At 36.2% G+C, this 18,975-nt stretch overlaps 1 protein-coding gene across 4 annotated transcripts in view; it reads right to left on the bottom strand.

Moving 5' to 3' along the window:
* Window positions 1-18,975, bottom strand: part of CDKAL1 (CDKAL1 threonylcarbamoyladenosine tRNA methylthiotransferase) — a 414,630-nt gene that overhangs the window by 16,542 nt on the left and 379,113 nt on the right. For all 4 annotated transcript variants that reach the window (XM_065830832.2, XM_071804627.1, XM_065830833.2 and 1 more), the window contains 2 exons: window positions 14,547-14,630; window positions 11,538-11,702 (listed from right to left, as the gene is read on the bottom strand). In XM_065830832.2, the coding sequence (XP_065686904.1) occupies window positions 11,538-11,702; window positions 14,547-14,630 (249 nt within the window). The remainder of the gene's footprint in view (window positions 1-11,537; window positions 11,703-14,546; window positions 14,631-18,975) is intronic.

Genomic DNA, 18,975 nt, shown 5'->3' with positions numbered 1-18,975 from the left:
TCCTGATAACAAGACTCTTCCTTGAGGACCAGAAATTCATCTGTTCAATATTATGCATAGGTAGTTTTTGTATCTATGTTATGTTTTGACAAAGAGAGTTTAAATGTACTGCCCACACATCTTTGTTTCATCAGAACTATTTTCACAAAAATTTCTAAGCCACCTCAAGTCAAAATGGAGCATTTGTGAAAGTTATCTGTCAGCATATATATAGCTATGAAGAGGAATCCATCAATTTGAAAGTTAAGATATTTTTCAAATAATTTTCTCATGTAATATTGTTTCAAGGGCCCCATGGTTATACTGAGACTAAAGAAAAAGAATATTAATTTCCATAGGGTTTTTCTTTCTTATTTTGCATTTGACATCTGGCTCTCCAGTGAGTCATGTTTCAGTCCTTCCACAATTTATCAATCACACATCCATCTCATGTTGTAGCACATGGGGTGGTCAATCCTTTCTGACAGGCCACATGAGTCTACTGAAGGTACTACCGTGCCTTGCCGATCACACAACTGGACACAAATTCATCATGTGATTCATAGCTACTAGCTCTCCTTCTCCACACACCACGTATGCTCCGACACGTACGACCCTGACCTGGTAGCCATTGGATAAGAGGGTACCAGATAGTAGCTAGTGAGGCAGGTGAACTCTTCTGGTGGCTGCAGGTTGCCCCATGCCAGAGGCTGGCCATTTCTGCACTAGTATGACAATGTGCTCATGCATCTGTGGAGAGGACTTCTTTACAGGCCAAGTCACACAAAACAGTGTTTCTACTGCTATACTAAGGTCACGTAAAAAGGCAAAATGAAAAGTGTCATAAAGAAGACATTGATAGCACAGTAACATCAACATTCATTATGGCATTTGTTGACCTGTGTTGAGCAAGAATCTGGGAAATAACTCTTTTCTTATGGAATTATGAGCTATGTAGGTCAACATGGTCTACCTTCACACTCTTAATTATTCTGCGTGATTTTCATCACCGAAACCATCTATAAATGCACATTTCTTTTTAAGAAATGTTTATCATTGACAATTTTTTAAATTCATGTTTTTATTTTACAAATGGTTTGTCAGCCTTTCTCTACAATGAAGACTATATGAGAAAAATCCTTATTATTTCTTGCACACCTTGAGGGCTTAGATTGCCATGTATTTCAACTGTAGTTTTGACTTTACAATAGGGTATCTTAATTAAAAACGACTTCATGCCAGTACTTGTGACCTTGACAATTAAAAGCTGCAGCACGACTGAAGTACATGTATCTTCCTCAACCATAACTCCAAAGTCTCAGGTTTTTATATTATCTAGGATGGAATAAATATTTCCTAGTTTCCCCAAGATAATAATTTTATTATTATACCAAACTTGAGTTGTGGCCCTGACTCTGGTTAAAGAAATGAAAGTAAATATGCTGAAATTTTAACATCTTGTGGGCTTGAATTTCAAACATTGGAAAACTGTACTTGAAGCCCTCTGACTCTTTTGGAACCTCAAATCATGGACTGTTTCTGACGCACACCTGCAAATCTGCTTAGAGCAAACTCCCAGTGAAAATTATGACCAAGCTTTAGAATCTGTCCTGATGAAAAAGAAACTCATAGTACCGAAAGGACCATGCAAGAAGACGGAGGGCTAATTTTACTTTAGTGGGATTGCATACAAGATTTGGGCAATCTACACTAACCATATCACCCCACCACCACAACCTCTCATGCTATACTGACTAGATCATTCCATGGAATATTCCTCCTTCCTAACGCTGGATCAGACATTTACATAAAATTCAGTCATATTTTCTGGATTTTAGCTAGCATGAGTGCCTTAGCTTAGCGCTGGAATAAGTCAGTGGAAAATCTTTCTTCATCTTTGGGCAGGGTTCTGACATCTGAAATAATAAACTAGAGGTGGGGGAATCCTTCAAGTCATTTAAATACACAATGGCAAGTAGTCAGAGGAAGGTTATCAAGATTGGTGTATTGTACACTAACCACAGGTAAAGCTGCCTTTGAACAGCTTTAATGAAGTGCCTAAACAATTAGTTATTTTTCTAAATGTTTTCTTTACTCAACGGTCTTTGATAAAGCCCACAGGAACAGCTTGCCTTGGAACTTGTTATAAATCAGAACTGAACCTAAAGTTAAAGAAATTTAAGAGTCAGATCTCATGAAAACATTCAGCGTAACAGGCAATGAGTTTCTTAGAGGTAGAACACAAACTTTTGAAGTGATTATTTCTCTTGTAGTTTGAGAACTCTTTTTTTTAAAAAAAATCTTAGATTGGGGGACAGATTGTAGTAGGAGGGCAAGGGTTTATTTCTGTTGTTTTCTGGTCCAGTAAATCTGCAACAACATGCTTTAATGGCTAATGGCACAATCAAGACTTTGATCTGATTACATGACAAAGTATCTAGAGGGAATGTTAAACCTCATATGGAACATTCTGTATAAACACAAAGTTATTGTATGCAGCCTTTGCAGATGCACTAGTTTACTAAGCTTGCTTAGATACTACAGCTTTCTGTGGACTGTCTTTAAGGTTACAGTCACTGTAATGTATTCAACAGGGTCACAGTAAATTCTTTGTTATTCTGCTGTAGTTAGGACTAAATTTAAGGCTCTGAATTTCACAACCACTCCACTGAAGTATAACATTTGAATATTTATCCATTTTCTCCAGCATTGCCATCATATAGAACCTCATCCTTATTACTCAACCGTAATTTAATTTCAGTTAAAGGTAATAACCATTGTAAATCTGTCTTTGAATTTTTATATGCAAACATTCCAATACACAAAACATAATTTAATACTGATAAAAGCATAAAAAGTTAGTTTCTTTCTCCTACTGAAAAGCCTTTTCTCCTTTTTCTTTATTTTATTACCCTTGACACCAGAAAAAAAAAAAAATCTCTGATCTAATGTTACTGACAAGCATATTAAAAACACAAACATAAATCACTATATCCTGAGTGGGAAACTATGATTATGAATGGATCTCGGTAGTCTACAACTCACAATTAATTTTAATATTGCTGGATCAGTTCAACATTGCTTTAATAGATTTGTCATAATAAAAATGTTTTTGTAATGTCTTAGTAAATTCTCATAATCACAAAAAGAATCAACAACATCACAAAGGATGATTTTTAGACTATTACAAAACCATCAATCTACTGAGAATCTAATAAAATTTTTGAACATGTAATAACATTAAAGGATACAGAACACCCTAATTTGCCTTTAACGTGGCTTGCTAATTTCTTTGAAATGAGATACACTTTTTAAACAGTTTTAGGTTAAAAAATAGTTTAATCTCACGAGCGTAATATTCATTTGCCCTCAAAACAATCTCAAAGCAAACAAGCCCTCTTATTTCAACGGTTTTGGCAAAAAATATCTTTCTAAGAGGTGAAAGTTCTACATTCCAATACCCTGCATGCATAAAATCAAACCTCCCACTGACCTTTATTTGGTGATGAGGAAAGCTACACCACTCTTCTAAACCTCTATTTCCTTTCATGAGCTTCATGTGCCTTTTTCATGCTATCTCATTTAAATATTCATGTAGAAAGACTATTACGATTAGAGTTTTGATAGACAAAGTATCTGTACGAAAATACATAAATATCTCATGCCTCTGACTGTGTGTGTGCTTGCAGGGAAAGGAGAGAGAGGGAAGGAATGGAGAGACCAATTCTGCACACCTGAGCTTTTTTGTGATCTAAAGAGTAGTAATAGAAAGAAAAATGGATAATTAAATACTACACGCAAAGATACAATGTATACATGGGCTTAATATCCTTCACCTACCTTTTGTGTTAAACTTTACTGGAGAGGTATAAAAGTCAAACCTACAATGACTTTTGTTGGCATGAGTTAGAAACTGATGACCTCCAAAACAACAGAAAAACTGAGAAAAATTGTGGCTGCTGTCTTTTTTGATTTTTCCAGAAAGTCAGTTAAAGCTTAGAGAATTTATAACTTGGTATGTTAAATAATACAGCATTACTAAACCCAAATGCCTTTTCCAAAGAGTCTGTTTATTAAAGCTCTGTTTGGAAAGAAAAAATATTTTAAAATAAATTAAATTAGAAAAACTTCCAATTTGTCCCTGTGTCAAGAGAGAACAGAACCCACCCACTCATCCTGCAGTGCAGCATCAGCAGGCCAAGTACTAGAAATGATACACAAAAACGGCAGAACTATTTTAGCACTTGGAGTTTTACTTCTGGAGGCAGGAGCGGTAGAACATTTCTGTTTATTCTGTTTACTCTGTTTCTCTCATTCTCCAGAAAATGACTTATGGTTGAATCATACTAGTCATTACTGTTTCCATTTATTGCATGTACTGCACAGGATTAACATAATTATGTAAGTGAAAGCGATCAGACAATGCCACTCAGCCAGATAACACTGTCCGTTGAGGAAATTAAAAGTAAATAAACTAAACTTACTTCAGATCTTTTCACCTGAAATGGACTCAAGAAAGCATTTGTTTGAAAAGAGGCTATGTAATATGTGTTGGTTCAGCTGAGCTTCAATCATTATAATCGAAATTGAGCCCTGCCGAGGGATGAGCAGAAAGACAATGTACCCATTAAATTAAAGACCTCAGGATAGAACTACTCGGTGAAGGTCTTATGCTGGCTCTTGGTCTTGCTGCCTCAAATCATCTCTGTGTTTTTTAACCCTCCACATAGCGCAGAGAAATGTTGTGGATCAATGAACTACCTTGTATTCCAGTTTGCTAGTCATCAAATGATTGCTGGTTAAATTGAAATGTTCATAGAATTACAGAAGATAAGGCTGGAAACAGATTTAAGAGGTCACATAACCCATACCCAAGACCAAAGGCAGCTGACTTACATCTCAAGCATTTCTCACAGATATTTGCTAAGTATGTTCCTAAAGAACAGCATTGATTAGAATTCCCCAGCCACTACAGGTGGTCCAATGCACTGCTTATCTAAACCCAGCACAAAAAATCTATTCTGCCTGTAAGAAAGAATCCATTCCAAATTTTAGATTCTAAGCTGAGAAACGCTGGGCATTCAAGCAGAAGAAAAAAATCAAATAAACTCAAATCCCCAAATAAACAAAGCCAACATGTTGTGTGGATAATGTTTAGATCATGAAAATCAACATCTAAGGAACAGCACATCACAAATTTTTGTCATCTTTTCAGTGCCATAGGTGGCACTGAGCTCCACTTTTAGAGAGGAAATTTCTCTTCCTACATTAACTTTATAGTGACCTTAGTAAAATAACTGAAGAAAACATAAGAAAATATATTAATTAAGAAGGATTTAACACCATCTTTTATGACCTCTATCTAAAATCAGCAGGGAAGATGAGTACCACATTAAATTAAGCAGACTAATACAGGCAAAAGCAGTAACTATTTGTATGCCTTGCATTCCAATCAATTGTTTCAGAGAGAGGGATTGAGATAGAGCAACTGAGCCAACAAAAGGTTATGTTCCTAAAAATGCAAGAGCACCAAATACTGCACTATATTTTCATGAAGTATTACCTGAAAACTTTTTTACATTGAAAATGCTCTTTTTTTTTTTTTTTTTTTTTTTTTATGGTCAGTATGTTTATCTTAAACAGAAACTTTCCCAATATTTCTCAAACCGCCTCCTTAGACATCATGATGCAAAGATCTCTTTGCAAAGTAGCTTTCCAAGGGAGGTAAAAACATGCATTTTATTTTATCTTTCTTCTTTTGAAATTCCGATGTTTCATTAGCATTTATCATACTTTCTATAGTTGCTATTTCTGTAATTTTATGAAAGATTCCTCTCTTCACATCTCTGTGTCATTTCTTTGGACCAAAATTTGCTTCCCTATTCTCTTTTTTTTTTCCTACATCTCTAATCTCTAGTTCCTGGATCAGGAACCAAGTTTTCCACCACTCTGAAACTCCAACGTATGTAAAAAGTGTGCTTAATAATCACTTCAGTTTTATGCACATCTTCCACATTTCCTTCCAAGTCCTTGAAGGAAGTTTCCAATGCAGGCATCTCAATTCTGCTGTGATTTCTTTCATTTCTGTTCCAGCACGAGATACTTTCTTCCCCTTTCTCCATTTTATTTGCCTGCAAGTGAAGCACCCTTTCTACCTGAGATCAGAGAGTTCCCTTTAAGCTACACTTTGTTGATTGCTCTTTCTGGCAGGCTATAAAGAAGTGTTTGATGTATGCATCTTTCCTGTTTCCTAATGTCAGAGAAAAAGGCTGGGTAATGTTTAGAGGTCATCTTCTGCTAATGTAACTAGAAAATACTTGTGGCTTACTGGGTGACCAGGAACATCAAGCTTCTTCAGTAGTATCCAGAACGGCAGTGCTACAATAACCTAACGCAAAAAATGAAGGCAGGATGGAGAGAAAAAGGAACAAGCAGACTGACCAAGCGATTGCTTGCTAGCTGAAAATCAGTGGGTCACTCCTAATTTCTTCCGAAGATCCCAATGACATGAATAACTGTGAGCTTAATAGGCCAACCGCGGATGTTACTACAGCCTGGGAACCAGAGAGATGTGCACCAAGATCCCAGACTCAAATAAAGAGACGTTGCAAATGGGGACTGGCACCAGGAGTCTTTCGCAGGGCAAGTGTTACACAAGGAGAATGTTATCACATGAAACAACGGAAACTAGACAACTGAAAGAGGTTCCTATATTTGTTTGAACAGTAAGTTAGTCTTAGATGCATGACATGAACAGGAATTATGAACATAAAATCATCATACATTATTAGTATCCGGTTAAAATTATTTTTTTCTTGCCTTAACTTTCCATCTGATTAAAATTTCCCACCAAAGGCCCTCAGATTTACACGGTTTTTATTCTGGCAATGCGTTACAATTCTGGCAGGTAGCCAGCCTTTTATTTTTATCCTTCAGTCCTTTGGTCTCTTCTTCATATATTTCTCATCTTGCAATATTTTTTCCTTTACTCATAGAACATATGCAAACAACTAAAATTATTTTTGGAGTACAGAAGCATAACATATTCTATTTCCGTTTCTAACAAGAGATCATATTCTTGCAGATTTTTTTTTTCAATGCTTAGGTTTAGACAAACCTTTGTGTGTAAACAGGATATGCTCATTAGGTATTTTGCTTTGTGCTGCTGAGAAACTGTCAAGATCCCTAAACATGGCTAAATAAAATTAATAAAAATATTAAAATACTGTTTTCAAATTTAATGACGTTCAGACCATTGACACACACTGTTGACTTTTCAAAAATATTTATTATCCATGACAATGTACTCAGTAGTATGTGCACTGCAAACTCACCTCCAAAATCTCAAAGTGTAGTTTACCAGAGCACTTAAGAACATAGTAGACATGCTAAATTGCTTTCCTGAATCTCAAAATGCTGAAGCACATCCTTAATGCTTTGTCAATTCTAAGCCTACCTGAGTGAAAGGATACAACAGCTGCAGCATTTAGATCTTGGTTTTTTTCTTTTCCCGTGAAACTTAGTAGAACTAATTCTTGATCGCAGGTTTGAAATATTTATTCACTGTTATTTGTAATTGTAGTTAGTAACTCATGATACACTCTTGTCTGAGTGACCATTTTTAATGTTACTGTCAACACCTTTTAATGCCCAGTCCACATATATCCTATGTTAGATTTGTTAGAACCAAATAAAAAAATGCTTTTATGCTTTTGTTCATGCTATATTGATTTCAACTTTCACCTATATATCCTCTGCTATATATCTTCTAAACATTTTCTGTTATTGAATCACCAACTGCACATTTGAAACCCAAATAAATCTATAGTAATTTAAATTTCCGAGTTAATTGAAATTACCAAATGCATTTGACCCCCAAAATAGCCCTCCTGCAAAATTGTGCAACTTGGAGACAGCATTCACTTTTGAGTAGCTTGTATAAAAAAAATCATGCAGGAAAAAAAAGTCCTGGCAAACACCTGTGCATTTTAATACTTAATATGACCACTACAATCAAGAAGTCTGATCCATTTGACAGCTTTTAACCTGAGCCACTAGCTCCAACATTCCTCTGTCCTTCCTGTCCCAGCCTCTCTCACAGAGCCTAATGTCACTGAATGTCACCTTATTCTAGACTTAGTCACAGTTTCTTAGAAAAGATAATAACTGCTAAGAAATTCCACATAATTTATAGATTAATGGATATTAGGTGTGTTTTTCATATATTGCAAAAGCATGATAAAAAGATATCCTAGAAATATCCTGAATTAATTCTATCTATATTTGTCTGCTTTTTATTTGGCACAGATATACAATACAAAAATATTTTATGAAGTCTGTAAATTGTCCTTTGTGTGACATTTTGCATTCCCTCTTTTCTGAACAGATCTGTTGATTCTACTTGGTGATCTACTTCTTGTATTTCTTTGGACCAACTTGTCACTCCAGTCAGGCAGTCAAAAGGGTAAGAAAAAAAAAGGCCTACAATGATTCCTTCAGACACACCGTGTTGCTTGTGGTGTTTCCTCTGAGCTTGCAAGGAAAAACTGAGGGACATGGAGCAGATGAGAAAAAGGACACAACTGCAGTAAGCTCTGATCCTTTGTAGTTGTTCCTTAGCACAGCATTTATAGAAGTTACTTCTTAGAACGGGTTTGTGGCTTGTTTTGGCATCCTCACATCATGGTGCTTTCAAATTTTATAACACTTTTTTTTTTTTTTAGCCATATGAATAATTTCCTTAAAAACTGCAGTTTTTAAAGCTTTCACTTTCTGTGAGCATTCCTTATTAGAGAGAAGTACAGCTGTGATGTATTTTGAAACATCTTTTATCATGTCCTGCACAGGCTAATGAAAATTCTGTTAATAACAGCAAGTAATGCCTAGGATACACTACAAAACCAGCATCATTTAAACTGCTGCAGACTGTCTACAACCACATTACAGCCCTGACTCAGCAATCTCTCCCTCTTCATCATAGTAAATGCTGAACTCTAACATATGCACTGCAGCCCCAGGAATGTATGCAGTCATTAGGAAAGAGCCAAGTGCTTTGTTGAATCAGAATGAACTGAAGCATATAAATGTTTTACTACAGTACAGCCCATTATCCTATTCTTTTGATCTACATTACCTCAATCTACATTTAAATTCCCATGCTTCTCTGCACTAGCTCTCATGCTGGACCAGCAAACACAAAACAGTCAGAGGAAGCCATACCAGATAGGGTGAGACTAGAGGTCCAGTAGAAACCTCCTGGGCACTTCAGATACCGCATCAGCTACAGGATGGCGGTTGGTGCCTAAAAAGAGCTTCTGCCCACAGGACAGCCACACTGAGTGACAGAAATGTGCCTGGTCTTAAAAGAGCCACCTGGCAGCTGACTACCCTTCCTTTTGAGCCTGGGAAAGTAAAACTGGCATGAATTCTTGCTCATTTTTGTGCAAAGTGGGAAGGAGAAGGTCAAAGGGCCACATGTGTTTTTGGTTTTTGCTTTTATAACCTATTTTAGGTAACTCTTAGTTCTCCGCATTATACAGTTTGATAGCTTGACTTCACATAAAAATTATCCAAGGTTTTAATCTGCATGCTGCCCTTCTGAAAATCTGGCAGAGACCTTTGGCATCTTGTTGAACACCCCAGATCTTTGGTTACTTTTGAGGAAGTATCTGAATATGTATGTTCCAAGCTGTCTCCTCCTTTCCTCGACCTATTGTCTGTGCACATAACAAGTTATATAAAGGCACACATGATATATGTTGCCCCTTTTGTCTTGCTCATAAGCATCTTTGATTACAATTACATGTCTTGAACAGATTTAGCAGGAAACATTTCCCAGTAGTCCGACCATGCAAAACAACATAAAGACAATCTTTTACCCAGCTAAAAACCAATGGTGACTTTCGTGACAAATTGACTTTTTTTTTTTTCCTTGGAACCTACAGAAAGTTCCTGATTTGCCACTTACATTTGATTTATCAAAAGGAACTTCCCCCTAACAATTTCATTTCATGTTCTACATATTACACATTGGCCAGGCATGACAAAAAGCTTTCAGCTGTAGCTTCCCCATACAAAAGATGTCCTGTTTACTGAAGTATTGAGATTCTAGTTTTTTCCAGAGAGCAGAAGTTCCTAACATGTTAAGTGGGCCAAACATCAATGAGATACTCCCTTGAAGAAGCACTGGCAGCCACAAAAGTCAGAGAAAGCAATATTCCTTATCATTCGATTGTTGTAGCTGCTTAGGTGCAGATCTGCACATCTCAATGAGTTCCTATGGAAAGTATCAGTATCCTTGATTTTTACAATATTATTTCTCATTTTTAGCATACAGAATTTCAGTCAACAGTCTGCTTGCTTGTTCCTATGCTACAAGCTTCTGGTGGCACATACTCAGCTTAATGACATGCTTGGTTCTCTTCCAGCAGATTATTAAAAAAAGTCTGATGAAAAAATCAGCTGTGTTTAAATAGCTATACAGTCCAATCAGACAGTTTGAGGGTTTTGGCTGTTTTTTTGTCTTACAGATCCTTATCAGGCAAATATACACATACACAGAGACAGTATTCAAAAGAGAGTTTAGTAATGTGTTTGTGCTTATGTTTCATGATCTGTCAAACACATTACAGTAGGTGCACTATTGTTGCTCTGTGTTATCATAACCAGGTTTATTCAAGAGAACAAGTGGCTTAGCTTAACACCAGTCACATAAGGTATGCATTGATTATTTCTTTTAAGAACGACTACTTAGAACTTTAACAAGGATGCATATATTCTTTAATAGTTGTCATCAATTTACTGTAAAAGTAGGAAGGTGGCTGATAAACCGCCAATTATCCTTCTTCCATGTGTTAAGTTATTGGTACGTACTTTTGGGGATCCTAACAACAGTGCTGGAGAAAGGACATCAAATGATGTTTAGAAATGTGATACACATTTTCATTTCACACTCCATCAGTTTTTACGACTAGAGCTCCATGAAATGTATGAGAATCTTTGGCTAACAGCCATTTCTGTTGAGGTGTAAAATAAGGATCACATATCTTTGAAAAAGTCTTCACATGACTAAATTAGATGTTGACCTTTTTCCAAAATATATTGTAAATACCCTTTTCCTCTACCCATCAATTAATTTTGAATTTCTGAACCCAATGTTGATGTGTTTCAACAGACATGTAATCAATACACATTTTTTTGAAACAGCTTTGTAGAGCAAAATAAACAGATTCATCCTTCCACTAAACTAGTACTGAAATACACTGAATTATATAAATACTGGTGTTAAATATTTTTCAATTCTAATAAGTAATTTCCTCATCTTGCACCCTGGAACAAGAAACAAGTGTATTATTGCCTTTACAGTCATTAAAGTAAAGCTATGGGCAGCATCAAAAACATATTTTAAATTCAGATTTCAGTAAGTCAGGAAAGATTAAAGCTTCATGCATACATAAAAGGGGACTATAAAATGCTAACACATACATAGCATGGAATCATTATGCTTGAACAGCTGCTGTTTTACCAGCGTAGTAAAGCAGAAAATGTATTTTGCTCACCTCTGTTAAACCAGAAACTTCTCCTTTTGCTAACGGTCTGGTGATGGATGCAGTGTAAACTCTGGCATCTGACACTGGTTGCCCTTTCATAAAATGTTTCCCAGCTTCATAAATATTCACTTCTACCATCTTACCCATTAACAGAGGATCCTTTGGCACAAGAACCTTTCAAATAAAGATAAAGACATAGTTACTAAATACTACAAAGGACATCAGTGTCTCCAGCTTCCACTCAGAAATCAGATTTTTGATAAACATCAGAGCAAATCCTAAAACTTTAAAATTTTAGTCACCAGCATAAACTGTAGCCCCCAACACACTTGACCAGTAGCATCTCCAGTTTCCATTCTTCAAGAGCTCTGCAGTGTTAGCTCGGCCCTTTTTGACTCCAGCTGATTCCGTGAGACGTATTTTTTGACTCATGAAAAAGTTGGGCCTGAGTTGCAGCATCTGAATCCAGACCCAAACAGTTCCCAAGGGCACTTGCACTACACAGTTCTAATAGGTTGCTGTAAAGATTACTATTTTCATAATTATCCCATTATACTTTTTTTTTTTTAAATGTTTTTGAGTCTGTAAATGCTTTAGGATAGAAATTATGCCCTTGTTTCTGTTTGAACAAGCCATTACTTTGCGCAGGTCCTTTGCAGCAGAGATGCATGATTAAAAAGGAATGCCTGTGGAAACACGAGTGGGTTTCCTGGGTCAGCAAGTAATACCACCCTTCCCTGAACTTTCACAATCATGATACCTAGACAGTCTCATAAGAACTTCACAAAAAGGATACTATATAACAGGTGTTCCTAGGTCATGCAAGTTCGAAAAGAAAGAGCCCAAGGTAAACACAGAGCCCAATGTACATTAGCAACATTTTTTTTTTCTGGAAGAATGAGTGGAATAAAAAGGCTCTAAAAATAGAGAAGCAGTTAAAAAAGAAAAGTGAAGCCGTTTCCCAATTAAACAATGAAAAATAGAATCACAGGAATTTATTTAATCACATTTACTTGAAGCTCATCCACACAAAAATGCAAGCTTTTCAAAGGTGATGAGCACCTCAAGATATTGAAATTAGGTAATTAAGGATCACTGGGCCTGTGACCTCTGTAAATCTTGGTATCCCTGTATGCAAAATGGCAGTAACTAAACGTAAATCCTCTGGGACAAATAGGAGTGCGAGACTGCTACTTAAGAAACAGGTTAAATGAAAATATCTGGGAAGTACTGTAAACAACCAAGCAGCCAGGCTTGGTGTACACTCCTACATTTTTAAGACGTAAGTATTTGTTAGAAAAAAATCCCCAACCATATTTCTAAGAAACAAAGTTACACCGACAGAAACCCTCATCTTGACTGTTTTTCTGGAAAAGCTCCCTTTGGTCAGCTCAGAACACTTTGTTCAATGAACTTAAACTGCATCACCAAAGCCTCCACAGGTGTGAGCTGCAGGTCCACCAGGACGCCTGCCAGTGTAGCTCTCACGATGGGGCTTTAATAGCAAGCTCTTTTAATACCAAAGAGCTTAATGAAGAGAAAATAAGTTTGATAACTATTTGAGTTAATGGAACATTACACCAGGACTCTGACCTTCAGCTCCTAAAGTATAACACAATATTTAGTGACTCAAGACTGGTTTTAAATTTACTATAATTAAAGTCACTGTTATTAAAGTTAGTCACAAGCACCAAGTCTTGTGTTTACCTGGGCAAACAGTAGGATATTATCTTTGTCAAACATCCCACAAGTAAAATTTTTAGGCAAAAGACATACATTTTAATAATGGAAAGTATTTCTTCCATAATAAAATGTAAAATTACTCCCTATGTTATTATTTGTATTTTATGTATTCTTTATCAGTCCCAGTCAGGAGTTGTATTAGGTGCTGTACAAACATGCCACAAAAAATCAACACTTCCTTTTGCACATATTGTTTTCCCTTTAATTAATGAAACTTTCATAAAACAAGCATTGAACACTAAAAAGTCCCAAGCAATTTCTTTTCATCTCTATATGGAAAACCATGTTCCTCAAATCTGACTGATAAGCTATAAAAGCATGAAACAGCAATATACAAGACTTAGACACAGGTTAAAGATGTAATGGAAGAAAAAAAGTGATTTATCAAAATTAAAAAAAAAGTGAACCAGATATCTAATAGAAACAGATATTTCAAGAGCACTAATGTTACTTATTACTAAGCAAAAATACAAAATAAACACTGTAACATAACATGTAGCCAGAAGAACACACTATTAGTGACTATATAAGCACAGCTATCATTAATAGCCTTTCCAGGTTTAGACAACTGAACAACCAAATGTAGCAAAAGCAAACTATGGACAGTTCAGTGAAAGAAAATGAAGAATAAGGCAAAGGAAAAACCAGAATTAAATCACGATGATTCAGAAAAGCCAGTTTTATTGGTTTTCATTAAGTCATCTGCTTTAGAGCAAAAATAATAATTTTGTGAAATAGATGCTGTATTTGGTTCCTAGCTCAAAGATATTGCTTCTGTGTGGAAAGAATTCATTTATAGAAAGTACATAGAAGTAAATACAACATATCAGGCTGAAGTTTCTGACCTTTCTTTTCTTTGATTCCCCCCCCAAAGTGCATTGCCTGAAAGGAATTTCTAAAAGATGTATGGAAATCATCGAGATTCACCTATTCAGAAAAGAATGCTTTGGAGACACAGAAATTAAAGCTACTGCAATAATGAACAGCTTCTTAAGCCATTAAAATAATGTTATTTAGACATATAGCATGTATAATCCTCATGCTGTATACTCAAAAGAGCTGCTGTATATTCCTTAACATTATGTCAGGTAAATTGTATTTACAACAGAGAAACCAAATAACTTGTAAACAACTCTTGATGGTCACAGCTTTCCTGGAAAGGTTTCTGACTTCTTTACTTTTTCCTTCCCCCCGCACCGTGGCACACTATGTTGCTGAGATTATCAGAAAGCAGTAATAAAACAAAGAAATATATCTTTTAAAATCTAACCATACCTGCTCATAGAAAGGATTGTGAGCAACATAGTAATTGGAATCAAAGGATTCTTCTGTTACCAGAACTCTCTGCCTCTCACCAACCTGGAAAATAAAAGACAAGAGATATGACTCAGAAAACAAAAATAATGAATTACACCCCAAAGAGAGCTGCAACTACAAACACACACTCTCAGCAGAAATAATTGAATTCGCTGAGGAAATTTTATGTCAGCAAGAAAGTGGGGCAGAGAAAGCCCTAGTTCAAACTGTTTATAAATGACAGGGTTAAGAGTTAGAACTGAGGACTAGAACTGTGGTATTATAATGGCTTAACATGAAAACCCAGTTCAGGAATATGAACTGGTTTTACTTATTAACACAATAACAAATAAAATGTCAGAGGTGCACAGAGTCTGCTACAGCTTCCTCCAACTAATGAAAAAACTCCCCTTCAGCATAGAATTCTGCAATCAGTCAGAGAGTAATCACCCCCCGCCCCAGCCCTATGACAAATAAAACAACTAGCAGCACCTGCGAGAAGCAGGAAACTGTAGCACACTGCACAACTTCTAGATGCCATCAAGCTCATCTATTTGCCTTCTTTTTTTAAAAAACGCCCTTGTTATTGACAATGATAGGGCATATCTTTATCCTTTCATGGTGATTTCACTAAGCTGTACTGAAGAGATCACATCCATTTCCACGACAGTGGAGTCAACACTGCATATTACAAATGAAGAAGAGATTTTAACAACTCACAGACACAGCGATACTAAAAGCCAAATAAACACTGGCCTAGGAAGCCCAGGGTTTCAATAATACCTCTCAACTTCCAAATGCCCGAAGTTTCAAGGAAGCACCAATTTGAGAATTGGATGGAAAACCCCAAGACAAATCAGTGGCATGTAGCTGCCAAGTAGATATGAACCAAAATCTGAATTTCCCCAAAATTCAAAATCCCCCACATAACACTTTTGAATTTGTCCACTACTGAGCTGTAAGCTGTATAATGAATTTTATAGCCTAATTTCTGCAAACCTTGCAGGATATTTAGTCTGAGCACATATCCTTTTTTTTTTTTTTTCCATCTAAATGTGCCCTGGATTATTTCCAAACTATTTGACAAATGCATTCTGCAAAATACAATTGTTTAGGAAGTTAAATTTACTCACTGTTTTTATTGCTGTCACTATTTTGAGAATCAAAAATGGTTTCACATTTTACTCCAAACTTTTTGTATCTGTGAGCAAAGCTGCGTTCAAGATCCTCTCCCCTCCCTGAAAGCCACCACATCCCAGTGGTAGCTGGTATGTAGAAGTTTTAAGGCCTCCATCATGAGGTCCATGTGAATTGTCAAGAAGATGCAGATCAGATAATAACGTTTTGATTCTTTAAGGTACAAGCGGCAAAAGATAAGATTTGGATTTTCTCTAACAGCCAACAGCAGAAAGAAGAACATGAAGAAAAAAGAACAGCAATATTACACCTACATTACAGTATGTATACAGGTGTTATTTTCTTTCAAGAAAATGGTTATTCAATTCAAATCCCCAGAGGAATTTTGCAAATACATGTCAAGAAGGCACTGGAGATAACTGTGCCAGTAATAAGATTACAGGGAACATTTTCCCTGAATGGAGGGGGTTTGTTGTTTCTGCACCATTTCAGACCATTGCTTTTAAAATCACAACTCCGTATGACACTGTAGTGCTACAGCAGAGAGTCTCAGATGTCACACAGTATTACGAAAAAGAGGAGGACAAAATGTTGGATAAGCAACACTCACCCTTGGGGAAACATGTTACCAGTAAAAGCACCAAGGCCAATCACTAATTCATGCCCTCGCATTGTGTTCATTATTTACCGTTATCGTAACTTAGCAAAACTGGCCTAAAGCAATACTGGGTCCGTAACTCATTCCACAACTGTCCTGTGGTTCCCTGGTTCTCTCTAGTCATACAGTTCTGCCTCCATCATCTCTATGAATCCTGCCTCTGCAGTAGTCTAAGGTATGTGTGTTATCTTCGTACTCTCAGGTGACAGAACGGCAAGCATGATATTAAAAAAAAATCAAATCAAAAGGAAGAAGAAGACACCACCTGTGTTTGATCATTTGATATAAGCAGTGATTCCTTCAGAGACACATTGCCAGTTTTTTTTATCTTTGCTTCCACGGGCAAAACCAGCTCAGGTTTCCATGTTTCAGTAGGTCAGACAGAGCTTCTGGGCTCAGAGTTTCCCAGGAATGTGAGGAAGACAAAATTTGTCACATAGCATCAAAACTGAGGCACTAAAACTGAGTACCAGAAGTGCAGAGGTGCTGAACAGCCCATACCAATTTACAATACATACATACGCTCACTAGACTAAGATGGCACACTGTAAGGAGTGCAGGTAAACCCAGTCATGGTTCATTTGCTCAAGTTATTGGACTTGTAGCATTGGCCAAGGCTGAGCTCAGACAGAAAAACAATATTCAGCTATTACAGACTCTTTTGCCATAACAACAGAAAGTTCAATTTAATGAGTTATGCCATTGGGTATTCATGATCTACAAGACTAATTGGCTACATGCATTTGTAAGACACAAAATTACTATCTATCCTGCATCCAAGTATAATTAAGAAGAAATGTAAGTATGCAGAATGCAGCTTTGGTATTGAAATTTGTTCAAGAAGTAGAATATGTCATCATTTCTGCAATTATTCCCCTGAGATCTCTAAGTGCCTAAGTTTCACCTCTCTCAGAAAGAATTTAAATATGCAGAAACCAGACATGATATCTAATAACAGTCATAATTATAATAACCTTTGATGATTTTTTTCAGGCATGTGCCAGCACAGGTAATTCAGTATCTTATTTTTATTCCTATTCTTTCATCTGCTTCCATAGGTATGCATGAGTTCCAGCTCTCAGTGAACTACAATTCTGACAAAGCATTGGGAACTGAGGAACATCAGCCCTGGCATCTCACTTTGGAAGGATTCCTATAGAGCCAGGATTTTTTTTTTCTTTATGGAGGAGAGCATGAAAATAAGAATGAATGACAGCAAAATCTTGCCTGGCAACCTCCTCCCTCCCAAGACAGACTGGTCACATCATTTACACAAGGAGAATTTGGTTTTTGTTGAAAATAATGCAACAAGCGCTGCAATGGTTAGTTTCTAAATCTCAGCATTAGCAACCAAATCACTTATGAACTTTTATATCATTTTCATTTATCCTACAGGAAATTCTGATATGATAATTCCATAGCTCAGTTTTTCCTTTAACAAATACCATAAAAAAGCAGTTTTTCCAGCTGGCTGATTTTCTAAAATAAATGAACGGTAAGAAATGTCAAACATTCTTCTTGGATGAAGTCAAATTAGGTTTGTTTTTTTAAACCAAAACTGACTGAATCACATAAAAGACTCATTTTTAAATTCTACAGTAGTATGGGTGCAAAAGATGGGTTGTGTTTACATGCTTTGATAGAATATTGCTACTGAATATCAACAATGGCTTACTGTAATTATACTCAGATAATGTATGCTCCTAATGCATTTTTTTGGGTTTTTTTTTGTTAATGAAAACTGTAATTGTTCCAGTTTGATTCATTACTTTTTACAGCCGGGGCATGTGGAGCATGATCCTTCTCGCCATTTTCTTATTTTTCTTTTATCTGTATTTTGCTACTTTTTTAAGAGACTTTGGCTGAAAAAGAAAAATATATATATTAATAACTACTGTATTTCTGTACTTCTCCCACAGAAGGCACACTGCACATACATCCATTTCCACTCATTCAAAGACAGTTGCCAAAGCCTCCCTTCAGGTTGACTTCAATTCATAGTGGAATCAATGAGCACCTTGGATTCTGACTCCTGGAAGCCACACAAAATGCTGCTTTCCTTTACTTGTTATTTAAATACATCATAAAGCATGCAATTAAAAAAAATACACTGTCACAATTTACGGGTGTATATTTTAGTAGATTATTCTGATGTACAGAATATTTCTGGTAAACATGTGTATCTTGACCTTTACAAAGTTCAAGCAACAGCAATTTACAAAGTGTTCATTCTACCCCAGTTTTGGTATACTTCTCTCCTGGTCTTTCAGTTGTGGTCTAGTTATTTAAAAAAAATTTTAATAATTATGTAGATAATGTGTCCTTCCCTATAAAGCAGAGAAGAACTGCTGGACCTACTTTTTCTGAATCACATTAATCCTTCTGTAATTAGAACCAAGATTTCTTGAAAATGATAATTATGCATGCTCTAAGCCTTCTATTTATACACTGTAGGTGTTTTTTTTTTCCTCCTGAGAGATGAGTCTAGGTGTTCCACAACCTCCATGTTAAAAAGACAAAGTTTGTAGATACTTATGACATGGTCCCATTTTGGTAATAGCAGAACACATCTCTTTCCAAATCCTCCTTTGTGGTGCTTTTTTTCTGCTGTTC

Source organism: Patagioenas fasciata, chromosome 2 (genome assembly GCF_037038585.1).
Source record: "Patagioenas fasciata isolate bPatFas1 chromosome 2, bPatFas1.hap1, whole genome shotgun sequence".
Taxonomy (NCBI): Eukaryota; Metazoa; Chordata; class Aves; order Columbiformes; family Columbidae; genus Patagioenas; species Patagioenas fasciata.
The sequence above is the reverse complement of the archived record's forward strand: the minus strand, read 5'-3'. Positions and strand labels throughout refer to the sequence as shown.